This window comes from Hemicordylus capensis, chromosome 1 (genome assembly GCF_027244095.1).
Source record: "Hemicordylus capensis ecotype Gifberg chromosome 1, rHemCap1.1.pri, whole genome shotgun sequence".
NCBI lineage: Eukaryota > Metazoa > Chordata > Lepidosauria > Squamata > Cordylidae > Hemicordylus > Hemicordylus capensis.
The window spans coordinates 368595201-368609164 of NC_069657.1; the positions used below are offsets into that span (position 1 = coordinate 368595201).

The following is a 13964-nucleotide window of genomic DNA, read 5'->3' on the forward strand; positions in this document are numbered from 1 at the left end:
TGAAAGAGACTCCTGCCTGTAACATTGGAGAGGCCACTGCCAGTCTGGGTTGACAATTCTAAGCTAGATGGACCAATGGTCTGACTCTGTATAAGGTAGCTTCCTATGTTCCTTCAGATATCTCCTCCTGAGGATACTTTTAGAACATACATAGTGAATCTTCAGTATGGATGCCACAAGTAATGCAGGCGATGACATGCAGAATGAGACAACCTGAGTAAGAGTGGCAAGGTCCATGATCTGACAGAATATAAAGGGAAGGTGGGGGTGCTGGGCATGCACTAGAATGATACTGTCTTGTACTTTCCTTGTGGCATACTTGTCCAAAAGTGGCTGCCATTGCTTTAGATATGATTGGCACTCCGTTTCCTTGACTCTGAAACAAGCACTTTAGGATAAGGAATCTTACTCTGGAGTAGGAGATACTGTAATGTATATGGATTACATGATCTATGGGATATATTCAGCGTGTGTTTGTCTTCAGCATTTAGCATAAATGTTAAGCAGTCCACATTCTTGACATCTTAAGAACATAAGATAAACATTTAATTCATAGCTGATTCTTTAGCATCCCGATTGCCAGAAACGAGGATATTTATGAGTCTGGTCTTGGATGCAAAACCAGCTTCCTGAGCATCTCCATTTTAAAGAAAGCAAGTTGGAAGCAATCTTGATAGCGGCAAGAGCTACAAAGTCTGCTGGCAATGGGCCTGCTGAAATCCCAGAAGCCAGAGAAGCTGCTGAATAACCTTCCTAGGCTTAGGATATGGCTTCAGTGGCCTGCTGAGATTCATGCCCCTCTTCATGACTGGCAAAACCAGAATAAATTATGGAGAACAAATACAATACATTTCTACACTTGCTCTCAGTTTGTGTAATTTATGCAGGTTACAGTATTCAGCTTGGTTCAGCACTTTAAATTTTTAGCATGGAGAGCCCATAGCTGTGGCAATATGTAGTCATATGTTAAATTGACATGAGGCCTGTTCAAGTTGCGGTGCTAAGCTCCTCCTCTTTTTTTTTTTTTTTAAATCTGATTCATAGCTATTATATCAATCTCTGTCAGAGAGTCCATGAAGGCCCCCCTGGCTGCCCTGAACGTGCAAGTGTTTGCCGGAAACCTCACAATGGGGTTGCACAGGCTCTGGGACTGGTACACACACAGACTCTGAATGTAACAGGTATAGTATGCTTTCTGGAGCCGCGAAGGGGGTGGGGAGCAGTGTTCTCTCCAACTCTTTTCATCTGTGCGCGGAATGAGTCTTGTTCTGGGTGGCAGTGTGCGGATACATGCATTCAGAGTGAGTCATCAGAAATGTGTGAGCATGTACACACACGCACGCCTTAGAGGAAACACTGGTGGGGAGGAAATGTAGTTAATTATTCCCATTTGTTAGCTGTAGTTTTAAGTAAATGTTTAATCTGAAAAGTATTGTACATTTTAATATGCCTATGTACCTTTTAAGGCCAGTTTATTTGTCACATGGAACTTGGGTTTATTTGAAGTAAGCTAGGTTACTTTTATCAGCTGAAACTATGATATAACACTAACCATGGTTTGTTCATGGCTGTCTAATCAAGATCTGAGCCCCAGTTTGGAAGTTGGCTTGTATATCTTTTATTTATTAATTTATTATTAATTTATTAAACTTATACCCCGCCTTTCATTAAGAAAATCCCAAGGCCGCTCACAATAAAATTTAAAAACAAGATTATAAAAAAGACACATTAAAACATTGAGCTAAAAAATATAAAAACAAATCTGATTTTAAAAAATTAAATTAAAACACTAGCGTAAAAACATAAAAATAAAAATATCTAAGCTACACTTAACCTTAGCCACAGTTTTGGGCTCCGGTGCAATGCGAAAACTTTTCCCTTTGCCTCTTTTCCTCCGAGAGCTGTCACTCACAAAGATGCTAGCACAGAGCAGCCATGGAACATAGATATTCTAGGCTTCAAGTATTTCTCACTGGTGTCGGCTTGAAGTTTAGTTTGCCTAGCAATTGCTTAGGTAATCTCTCAATTCTTTGCCTAGAAAAAAGTAATGGAAAAGGACTCATGTTCCCCTTTTTAAAATCAGAGGCTTTTGGTAAAGGCCACTGCCAATAAATGCAGAGGGGACATCCTATTGTGATTTTTACCCTGAAGCAAAATACAACAGAATGCACATCAGTCTAGCATTCTGCTGATTTTGTGTTAGGAGTAAACTCTTCCCCATGATAGTCCATGGAAGAAAATCTGGCCTTGCATCTGTCAAACATGCCAGCACCTTTCTTCGCCCTCCCACAACTTGCATCCCACTCACTGCCAGATCTGAAGTGCAGCATCAGCACACTCACAGAAACGATTAAAAAAAATAGTACAAGCCATGCAAAAATTAATTTCCCAACACATGTCTCTCTCTTGTTGTATTCTATTTACTAACAAGTGGGGCTGAAAGGGTCTTTTCTTTTTCTGGCTAGCCCACTGGTGCCTTGTTGCTCCTTTCAAAAGGAGGCTCTTGTAGAAAGGAAAGTTCTGTAGACCTTTTGGACAACCCCACTCTAACGCTGCCTGGTAATCCTTCAATTAAATCTCCCCCCTTGCCCTGGTAACATTGCATCCACATAAAAATCTCCTCTCTGTGCTCCTTCCCTCTTCTGTGTGTCCTGTCAGTGTGTCTCCGCTTTGCTCAGGTGTGCAGTTACCGTCTGGTTATCTGCCTTCCACCTTCTAACAGAGCACCCCCCCACCTTGCTGTTTAAACCCAGATCTTATTTACAGAATGGTTCATTCTGTCCTTCCATTACTTCACTCCCCCTTCTGACTCCTGGTCTGTCTCTCAGCTTCCCCAGTAGGCATTAGCGTTGCTTTCAGGTAGTCTTGGAGTAGGTAGGGAATGGTTAACTGTGCTTGGTCACTCTGGAGAGGGGATTGATAGTAGCTTCTGTGTTTCCAAAAGAGCTTGCATTTGGAATCTGCACCTCTGTAATCAGACCAGTGGTGAGAGAGCTGACAAAGCCTTGCCAGGTGCTTCTTGGCACTTCCATGGGAGGGTAGGAGAGTGGGTAGGATCCAAATGAATGAAGATACAGTAAGACAGACGAAGTGGGATCAATTCTCTCTGTTAAAGTAAACCTAAGCTACAATAAACCTTGGTTCTGTGTGACATCTGAACTGGCCAATACTCTTAAAAACATCTGAAATCCCTGTTGTATATAACTTGACATTGCATCTCAGAGCTTCTTAAAAGCTAGAATTTTAAACTGAAAAATGGAAAGTCCTAACTATAACCAGCATTAAGGAGTGCAGCACAATTCCATTCAAATCAATAGGTTTCTGCTCTCCTCAGTTATAAATACACTTGCAGAAGTGTTAGTAATGTATGGGAAACCAACTATTCTGAATATTGCTGATTTTTACTCTTAGGTTAGGATTACTGTTATTCTTTGAAACCAAAACACACAAACTGATATTTTGTGTTTGACCATATGACCCAAGCATAAAACCATGGGCTTTTGCTATATTGAACCCATACCCTTTGCCCAAGATAATGCTTCAAATTCAAAGTTAGACAATCTGGTGAATACTGTCACCAGAGTAGCTGGCTTGAATGGTCTTCAAATAATTTTTTAAAAAATCATGAGTTGCTTTTGGGTTGCTAATCTATTAATTTACTGCTTAATTAAAGTTAAAGTTATTAATTCACCTTGACTTTTTTCAGATAATAAGATTCTTGTCAGTTACTCCAATGGTCATGAATGTCCACAGAGAAACAAAAAAGCAACAACTGTGATAGAACTGAAATGTGGGAAAACAGTTGGCCTGCCAAGGTTCAGTAGGTAGGTATAGAGATTGACTGGCCTTTTGTGGGATACTAGGGGCCACCTCCACATGTTACTGGAATTAGCAGGAACTAAAGAACGTGGCTTGGATTCTTCAGGAGAAACTGGGAGAATTGTAGGATTTCATAGGGAACACTACAATGAATAGCAGCAGACACATTGGAACGCATAATATCCATTGGCTCGCAATGTCTATACACTTATGCACTGAACATGAGAAATTATGAGCTTGAATTCCTGGTATAGGAAAGGAAAGGTTGTGCCGTCGAGTCTGTGTCGACTCCTGGTGACGATGGAGCCATATTATTTTCTTGGTAGAATACAGGAGGGATTTGCCATTGCCATCTCCTGCGCATTATGAGATGATGCCTTTCAGTACCTTATATCATTGCTGCCCAATATATGTGTTTCCCATATTCTGGGAATAGGAAGGTAAATATCACTTGATGGGGTATGACAGAGACTTGGGATGACTCCCAGACCTGGAATGTAGCAACAGAAGGATAAAACAAGATTTAAAAAAAGAAACACAGGGAGAGTAGCATCATATGTCAAAAATATGTACACCTGCACAGATATCAAAGATGGTATTGTAGGTGAGTACTGTCTTGCCCATAGTGCACCACACGTTCATGGGGAATCTGGTGCTAAATCCTTCATAGATGATCTGATTCTGGGTCAGAGTTTCGTACGTAGATGAGCAGCTCCCTCACTGTGATGTATTGAAAGTCAACCCTCGACAGTATCTTAGTGGAGAGCATTTGGATAAAAACACATGAGATGTACTTTCAAATTGTATCATCTTTGGGAAATCCTGGAGAATGGCTGAGGTGCCACATGACAGGAGGCAGGCTCATGTTGTCTTGAGCTTGAGCAAGGAGGATCTAGGAAAACTACACATTGATTAGTCTGACTTTGATACCAGGAAGGATACTAGAGCAGATTATAAAGTATGATATGACTATGTAGTGATTAGGAGAAGCTAGCATGGATTTGTCAGAAATAAATCTGCTAGACGAGGCCTGCACCATATAAGTCCCGGAGGCTAGATCCATCCAGCAGGGACTACTTTATTGTCCCCAAGTTAGGAATATCCTGCATCAACACAGGAGCTGGAAACTGCCTTTTAGCACCATCCTATGCATGTTTGTTCAGAAATACGTTCCATGTAGTATCTAGTGAGGTTTACTCCCATGTGTAAGTATTATTATTATTATTATTTTGATTTCCATACCACCCTTCCAAAAATAGCTCAGGGTGGTTTACAAAGAGAAACAATAAATAAATAAGATGGCTCCCTGTCCCCAAAGGGCTCACATTCTAAAACAAAACATAAGATAGACACCAGCAACAGTCACTGGAAGTACTGTGCTGCGGGTATGCCTAGGACTGCAGCATGAAAGCAGACAATTTAGGGAGAGGACTTGGTATTTGGGGCTGGCAGGCACTCCGGTGGCCCCACTGACTGAGCCAGACCTATTTTCTGGCCACTATCCTTAGTTAAAACCGTGAGTCCCTTGACAGGGGGAACAAGTAACAATATTTTTGCTTTTAATGTAGTAATGTACTAAAAATTGACCTCAGCCCCTGCACGCCAAGTTGGGGTTGGTTCTGATGCATCCGTTTGAGTTGTGCAGCACTGTGCAAGACTAAACTTTTACTTGGCTTACTAGTTAAACTAGTAACTAGGGTTACTAGTTTAGTGAACTGTGGGAATGCTGTGGAAGTAATTTACTTCAGTTTCAGCAAAGTATTGGACAAAGCTCCTCGTGATATTTTAGTTAGTTTAGATGCTGTCGTTAGATGGACTTGCAACTGGTTGGAAATCATGGTCATACAAAGGCTCCTCATCAAAGGAAAGTTTTGACTGGGATGCCACAGGGTTCTGTCCTGGGCCTACTACACATTTTTATTGTGGCTAGCTTTGTTTGCCATAGTTTGAAACTTACAGTAATCTTCTGCAACTTTAAGTTCTGGAAACAGACACTTATAATGTGAGAGAGTTCTTGGCTTGGTGTGCCCGTTGGTTTCACTCAACCAAGAGCTGTAGATTAGGGATGTGCATGAACTGGCAGACGGCTGGTTTGGCACCGGGGGGGGGGGGGGGTTGTTGGTGGTTACATTTAAGGATCAGGGATGGTGCTTTTGTGAGTGAGTGCGCACACACCCTGCCACGTTTCCCCTGCCAGCAGTGACTTCAGAATCACAGGTGTGGGGAGGTAGCATACCTCCTTGCCGCCCCGGTCACTGTCGAACTTGTTTGATGCTGATGAGGCGGCGAAGGGGTACGCTGCCACCCCATGCCAGCAATTTTAAAGACAGCACTGTTGGGGGAGGAAGCAGTGGATGGGTGTGTGTAGAAGTACCCTTCCCGCTCCTTAAAAGTAACCCCTCTGTACTGAACTGCCAGACCTTCAAACCGGTTCAGTGCTCCACAAAAAGACCTCTGAACCGCTTCATGCACATCCCTACTGTAGAAAACATAACATGCACAAATCTTTCCAGAAGTTCCTGAAAGCTTCTCTTTCTGCAGAACTGTTGTCCTTTACATCATGATGTTTTACTTAGTGCTACTGAAGTTTCAACACGATGGCACAATTCTGTTTCTGAAACAAGAGGATACCTCTCTTAGATGTGGGACACCAGGATCCGTGGGGGAAAGATGCAGTCATTTTGCATGTAGTTTTATAGTAATCTTCTATTACACTGGATTTTCTAGAAGTTGATCCACTCTTCGATTGCTGGAAAGAAGGAATTGTTGCAGACCTAGCTATTTTGGAAGTTGGAGTTGGGATTGTGGTGTAGGACAGGTAGAAGTTTGGATATATGCAATGCAATTTCTTAAGTTGGTAGAAAACCTGTTAAAGGGGCACAACTTTATAAAGTTTGAGAAATACCACATGGCAGATTTGTATTACTATTACTAATATTTATATGCCACTTTCCAACAAGTTTCCAAAGCAGTTCACATAGAAAAATAATTATTCTTATATGCTTGCATTCACAGAAATATAGTAAATACCCTAAAAATAAGTTGTAACTTGCCTCTTATCCATCAGCCTCTACTGTAAAGCTATATATGCTTATTGCTGATGAACCTTTTGCTCAATATGTCCTGTTAGAATTGAAGAAGAAAACTGTGCCTATTATATCACATGGGAAACCCGGGCTGCTTGTGCAGTGAAACCGCAAGAAGTAGAAATGAAGAACGGCACTATTATAAATCCAGTGACAAAGGGGAATTTCAGTCTGGGTGACATTTATTACAAGTAAGTAAACTCTGAGGAAAAGGATTACTAAATGGCAGTGCTGCAAAAACCCAGCTGCCCTTGGTTCCTAGTGACTGACTAATAATCTGATTGTTAAACAGTAAACTCTCAGTACTGTGGTTTATAACAAGATACAGGAAATGTTTTCTATGGGATGAAAGCAAAAACTGGTCGCAAATAGAAGGATGAATAAGTGGTTTCACTTTTTAAAAACAAAAACACACTGCACACTAGAAGTACTATGTGCGAATCACTTTTCTTCAATTATTCCGTTCGCTGTTTTATAGGTTGTGTGTGTCTATTGTATATGCAAGTAGTTCTTGAGTAAGACATTGAGTTGCTTACAGTATATCGGCCCTTCTCCTTTTTGCCCCAATTTTTGTTTGCTTTTCATTCTGTTCCTTGTCTTGGGTTTATTGTCCTTCCTTGCTGTATGAAGAGATGTTAATTAATAAATGTATTACAAAGCCTCTTAAAATGTTTTTTAAAATGATCTGCAGAGATTAACCAGATGGAAAAACTTCTGAGCAACCCTTCTTTCACTCCCTTCAGGAATGAGGACTTCCAGGGCAGCAGTGTGTGTGTTGAATCTGAGGAGGAGGGTTTGTTGTCTTGTTAAAAACAAAAGCTTTGCTGGTGGGAAGGGAGAACTGTTCCTCATTGTGCCCTGTAAGCTCTCTTAATGAATCAACTCGTTTTTGTATTCATACTTTGGAGTGTGCACCTAAACTGACTATATGATTACACTTGTATAAATACTTAAATATGATTTTTGTGTTGACATGTTCATGAATATAAATGTGTTGATGAGTGAAGTTTTAGGCAAGGGAGAGGCAGACAAACTAGATTATTTTTTAAAGGGCCTTTTTGGGGGGGCATGTTCAGTGTAACTTTCATTGAAACCAGTGAAGTAAAACCTTTTGTTACTGTTTCCCCTTGGACCTCTTGTACATTTTGTTGGTGTTATCACTACTTCTGTATGTTTTATACAGAAAAACCTATTTTCAGTGACATAATGCAATCAATTATTAATCTTTCTCCCTACGCTGTCTGGGTCCTCTTGGATGACTTCTTGTTTTCTCTGAGCTGCTTAGGTTTCTAGATGTTCATCCAGTTGCATGCTTTGAACCAGAAAATGGCTAATTGCAACTGTGACATACAGTAAAAGGAGGTTAGCGCTTTCCCCTTGTACAGCATTGCTGCCAAAAATCCCCTCTCCAAAAGCACCGCTTGCAGCAAATAACCACTTTTTTTTGCAGGAGACAGTCTTGAGGGGGGAAACAGGGCAGAGGGAAACTAACTTTCCTGTCTCTTACACGGTCATAATTGAGTTGTTTGTGTCTGGTGAAAGAAGAGCTGCTTGCCATTGGGAACATACCTCTTAAGTGTGCAATTGAATGAAGATCTAGTTTCACTCTTATTTTTCCTCCTTCTGCTTCTTTGGATCTTCCTAGTTCCTGAACTCTCGATGTTGTCTGTGTTCCCCTACTCCTATTGCTAGGAATTTGGATGTAGCTGTTTTGCTTCTTTATCTTTCCATTGCAGATGCAGGACCTCCGTAAATAATGTTATCACTATTTTTCAAATGTTCGGTTTCCCCCTTGAAGAAAAATGTTTTATTCTAAAATCCTTTCACACTTTTATCCAGGCTTGATTATTGCGATGCCCTTTTGTTGGTCTCTACTCTATTCCATTTTTAAATCTATCCTTTCCTCATTCTGCAGCTCATCTCATCTTTGTCTAGAAATACAGCCATGTTTCTTCTTTCTTTGCACTGACTTCATTTCTCTTACTTTTGCTTTAAAATTATATAACTTGTACTCCTCTTTGTTTCTCACACACAAGAAGTGTGTTCATCCTAGAGATCTGCATTTTTCAGCAGCAACAAACTTGTGGCCCCTTTAAGGCAGGCCTGTTCTCGCTTTGAATCAGGGCAGTCACCATGCCAGCTCAGGGATGTCATCAGGCTATGTCAGCTCCACTGGAGAGTGGCTGACCCAGGGTTGGAGTTGAGCACAGGCAGTCAGAAGCACTCTCATCCTGATGGGCATTACCCACCACAGCTGCCCAGCAAGGGGGTGGGCTGGCACCTGCACATCCTGTCCCAGGGCTCACTCCAAACTTGCTATACCCCTGAATAGCATTAGGTTTTAATGGCATAATATACTTGGGAATATAGGATACTTCAAAAACGTATAGATTCGTTGCAGAGGGGTTCTGGTGGTCCACTTGTTGGATGGATCTGGACCTGCCATTTCACTTGGAATAACACAGCCATCTTGAATGGGCAGCACTTAAACTGAGTTAAGCAAGATCATCCTGAAGCTTTTCTTCTTGGTGTTAAATATGATTCAAGTTGTACATGGTTTTTTTCTAAACTGAAATTTGCTCTGTTTCAGACTATACAATGCTTCCGGCGATACTAGAACAAATGGCGATATCTACATTTATGAAATTCAGCTTTCTACTATCACTGATTCAAAGCACCCAGAATGTTCAGGAGCTAACATATGCCAGGTTAAAACATCAGATACCCGCTTTAGGAAAATTGGATTGTCAAGTGGGGCTAAATACTATATCCAAGGTAAGTACCTCTCCCCCCCCCCCGCCTTTAATAACTGATTACTTTATAAGATGTGTGTTAAAGAAGCTTCAACATTAAGAGGCGTATGTTTGTTTTCCCAAATAACTTGAGATTCACCTTACTGGTTTCCAAGGAGTTTATTGCTCTTGCGTGCAGAAATGAAGTGCAGCTATTGAGTGCTTACATTAGAGTTTGGCAACTGGTAGCCAGTCCAGCATCTCGCCTGAAGGGTGTCGTCTGCAGCAGCCTGCACCAGGTTCTTGGTCAAGGGCAGAAAAGATAGAGGAATGCACAGGAGAGAATTCTCACCTTCATGCACTTTTCTGGGTGCCTCTTCCCTTGACTAGGGGTGTGCATAGAACGGATTTGGCTGTTCAGTTCAAATTTCAGGGGAATTGGAAGGAACCAAATTCGAACTGAACCACTTGTCTGTGAGCCAGTTCAGTCAAACCAGCCAGAGGTCTGGTCCCTTCAGTCGAACTGGTTCACTCCGGTTTGACCCAATTTGAGGGGCTCTGCTTGTAAAGAGGAATCTGGTGAGGGATTCCCCTGTTACATGAAAAGGGGAATCCTGCTTCTAAAAAGATTCTAAGGGTAGCTGGTCAGGGTGTTGGGGTGGTGAGAGGGCACCTTACTGGCTTTGGTCCCAGCGGCGCTTCCCCCCCAGCTGCGGCCCAGTTCCGGCCTCCACATATGCGCAGATGCTGGACCAGGCCACCAGCAGCCTGCACTGCTGGGGGGTGGGGGTGGAGTGCTGGCATGGTTAAAGGAGCCAAAGCTGATAATGTGCCCTCTTGCTGCCCCTGGCCACCCGTAGAGGCAGGATTCCTCACCGGATTCCCCTTTACAAGCAGAGCCCCTTGAACCAGGTCAAACCAGTTCATATTGGACTGAGCCCATCTGGTTTGAACTCGGACTGGCTGCCTTTTTTTTGAGGTCAATCCAGTTCGAACTGAGCCGGTTCAAACCCAGTTTGATTCGAACTGGTTTGGTACACCCCTACCCTTGACTTCCTGACCTTCTGGGTCAGGAGGTGAAGATAGAGTAGCATGCACAACACAAGAGATTTCTTCTTGCAAGGCTGCTCTTGGCCATTTCCAAGCTCAAAGATGATGATGTCTGTGTTAGGGAGAGGAGTAAACAAGAAAATGAATTCTCCCTTTTCGTGACCTTGACACAAATGGGAAATGTAAGAGTAACAAGAACCACCTAGATAAGAGAAAATGGCTTCCCTTGTGTACACTTGGTGGTTTTTCTCTTGCCTCACTCAACAGTGCCTTAGCTTGAAAGGGCAAAAAAGGAATGGTTGGTGTAGAGGGGTTTTGTGAGGGGGGAAATGCTTCCTGGATGCCCCTGCCCCTCCACCTTGTTTTGCTCTTCCTGTTCAGAGACAGGCAAGAGAGGAGAGATGAACAGAACACAAAAGGAATTGATTCTTTCCCCATCCCTTTTACCTCCAACTCTTCCAAAGTGGGGCATTGTGTGCAGATTTGCCAGTGAATAAATTTGGAAAGGGCTGGTCCCCTCTTGTTGCCACTCAGTGGCCCACAGGTAGATGTTTATATGCTGGGCAGGAGTTTAGTCTTTCCTATATAAACTTTATTATATAAACAGAGGTGAAGGAGTATACTGAAAATCTGTACAGCATGGACATCAACATCCAAGATACTCTAGAAGATATTCCCTACTTGTAAGAACCTCTAGTACAGGAAGATGAAGTTATATCAGCACTCCAGTCATTACCAATTCGGAAGACTACAGGAATTGATGGAATAGCTACAGAAATATGGCAAGCAACAGAGGAAGAATCAGTCAAGGCTCTAACCAAACTGGACAATGACACAGCGGCCAACAGATTGAAAGAGGTCAGCCATCATACTCATACCAAAGAAAGGAGACTTAACAGATCGTGCAAACCATCGCACAATATTGTTAATTTAACATGCTAGCAAAATAATGCTTAGGATAATCCAACGCATATTAGAGCCCTACGTGGAAAGGGATATGCTGGATATTCAAGCTGGTTTCAGAAAAGGCTGAGGAACAAGAGACATTGCTGATGCATGCTAGATAATTGAGACAGCCAAAGAATTTTTAAAAAGTCAATATGTGCTTTGACTACAGAAAAGCCTTCTATTGAATTGACCATGTCAAGTTGTGGAATATCCTTAGGAAAATGGTTGTCTCAGAACATCTCATTGTTCTCATGAGAAACATATACAAAGGACAGGAAGCTATAGTCCAAATGGAAAATGGTGAAACAGACTGGTTCCAGATCAGCAAAGGAGTAAGACAAGGCTGTATACTTTCTCCTTCGTTATTCAACATATATGCTGAACATATACTGAGAGAAGCTGGATTGGAAGAAGAGCATGGTTTTAAAGTTGGAGGAAGAAACATAAATAATTTGTGCTACGCTGATGACACCACTCTGATAGCTGAGATTGCAGATGATCTGCAAGCTCTAGTAATGAAAGTCAAGGAGCACAGTGAGAAAATGGGACTACGACTAACCCCTGCTAACTTGGCAAAGAGGCACCTTTTAACGTGGTGATTCTCTTTATTTAGCAGGGGGAGAGTAACTAGCCCTATCCACCCCCAGCACAGTGCCTCCAGTGACTGTTGCTGGTGTCTATCTTGTGTTTCTTATAGATTGTGAGCCCTTTGGGGGCAGGGATCCATCTTATTTATTTATTATTTCTCTGTGTAAACTGCCCTGAGCCATTTTTGGAAGGGTGGTATAGAAATCGAAATAATAATAATAATAAGCGGCGGCGGCGGCAGCTTATTTTTGCATTTTTCAGTCAAGAACCAAGCAGGAAAATGGAAAAATAAGCCACTGCATGATCAATATTTGCACAATATAACTGGAAAATCAAACATCACCAGGACCTGACAATAGCTTAAGAATGGCAACTTGAAGAAAGAAACAGATGGTTTAATACTGGCTTAACAAGAACAAGCACTAAGAACAAATGCAATAAGAGCAAAAGTCAAAAAATCCAAAACAAACAGCAAGTGCCGCCTTTGAAACGAAGCTGGAGAAGACATTTGAGGATACCATGGACAGCCCAGAAAACAAACAAATGGATCATAGAACAAATCAATCCAGAATTTTCACTCGAGGCACAAATGACCATGCTCAGACTATCATGCTTTGGACACATTATGCAAAGACCCAGCTCCCTTGAGAAGTCCATAATGCTGGGAAAAGTTGAAGGGAAGAGGACAGCCAGCAGCAAGGTGGATGGACTCTAATAGGACCGCAATGAATGCACCACTGAGAGACCTTAAAGGCCAAGTTGAAGACAGATCATCCTGGAGAGAATCTATGTGGTTGCTAAGAGTTGACACCGACTTGACGGCACTTAATATAAACTTGTTCAGTGCTGTCAAGTGTTTAGTGCCTGTGTTTATTGCTTATGGTGATAAATAAGACCTTACTCAACACATAAATGCATTTAATACTAAGTTTCTCAAATGTGGGTCTCCAGATGATGTTGGACTACAGCTGCCATAATCTCCTGCCAAGGCCATTGTAGCTGGGGATGATGGGAGCTGTAATTCAACAACAGCTGGGGACTCAAGTTTAAGAACTACTGCACGAATACATGTGCATACACATTTCTCTCTACAAAATGCATAACCTACCTCACAGGATGGTTGTGAGGATAAACATAACCATGTACACTGCCTTGGGTTCCTTGGAGAAAGAGCAGGATATAAATTAAAATTAGTTTTGCAAATATTCTTATTTGAGGTATGCACAAAGGTTAACCACACGCTAGGAGTGCACATGTCTGGCCTGAAAAGAGTTTGAAAAGTACCTATTTCAATGTTGAGTCTTGACATTTTAGCTATACAAAGGGAATCTGGTTACCACCCCCTGCCTCCAAGACGAGAGAACTTTCTGGGTCTTATTATTTATTATTTATTTATTATTAAAACTTTTATACCGCCCTTCCAAAAGGCTCAGGGCGGTTTATTATGAATGGCAGGTTCATGTTCAAAATTACTTGTGAAATCATTCTAACCTTCTTCCCTTTTTTGTAGATGATGATTTGGAAGTTGTGTTCTCCTCCAGTTCGCCATGTGGTAGAGACAAAACAAAGTTTGTATCGTCAACTATTTTCTTCCACTGCAGCCAGCAGGCCAAGGAAGGCATCCCCAGTTTCCTTCATGAGTCATCAGACTGCCAGTACTTATTTACTTGGTACACCTCAGCAGTCTGCCCATTGGTGTAAGTGAACTCTTCTCCTGCATTGATTTCATAGAATAATGAGA

At 41.9% G+C, this 13964-nt stretch overlaps 1 protein-coding gene across 1 annotated transcript in view; it reads left to right on the plus strand.

Moving 5' to 3' along the window:
* IGF2R (insulin like growth factor 2 receptor) overlaps window positions 1–13964 on the plus strand; it is a 138276-nt gene that overhangs the window by 119783 nt on the left and 4529 nt on the right. Inside the window, exons 41-45 of the mRNA XM_053294828.1 lie at window positions 1045–1181; window positions 3707–3824; window positions 6950–7096; window positions 9496–9680; window positions 13734–13920. Of these exons, the coding sequence (XP_053150803.1) occupies window positions 1045–1181; window positions 3707–3824; window positions 6950–7096; window positions 9496–9680; window positions 13734–13920 (774 nt within the window). The remainder of the gene's footprint in view (window positions 1–1044; window positions 1182–3706; window positions 3825–6949; window positions 7097–9495; window positions 9681–13733; window positions 13921–13964) is intronic.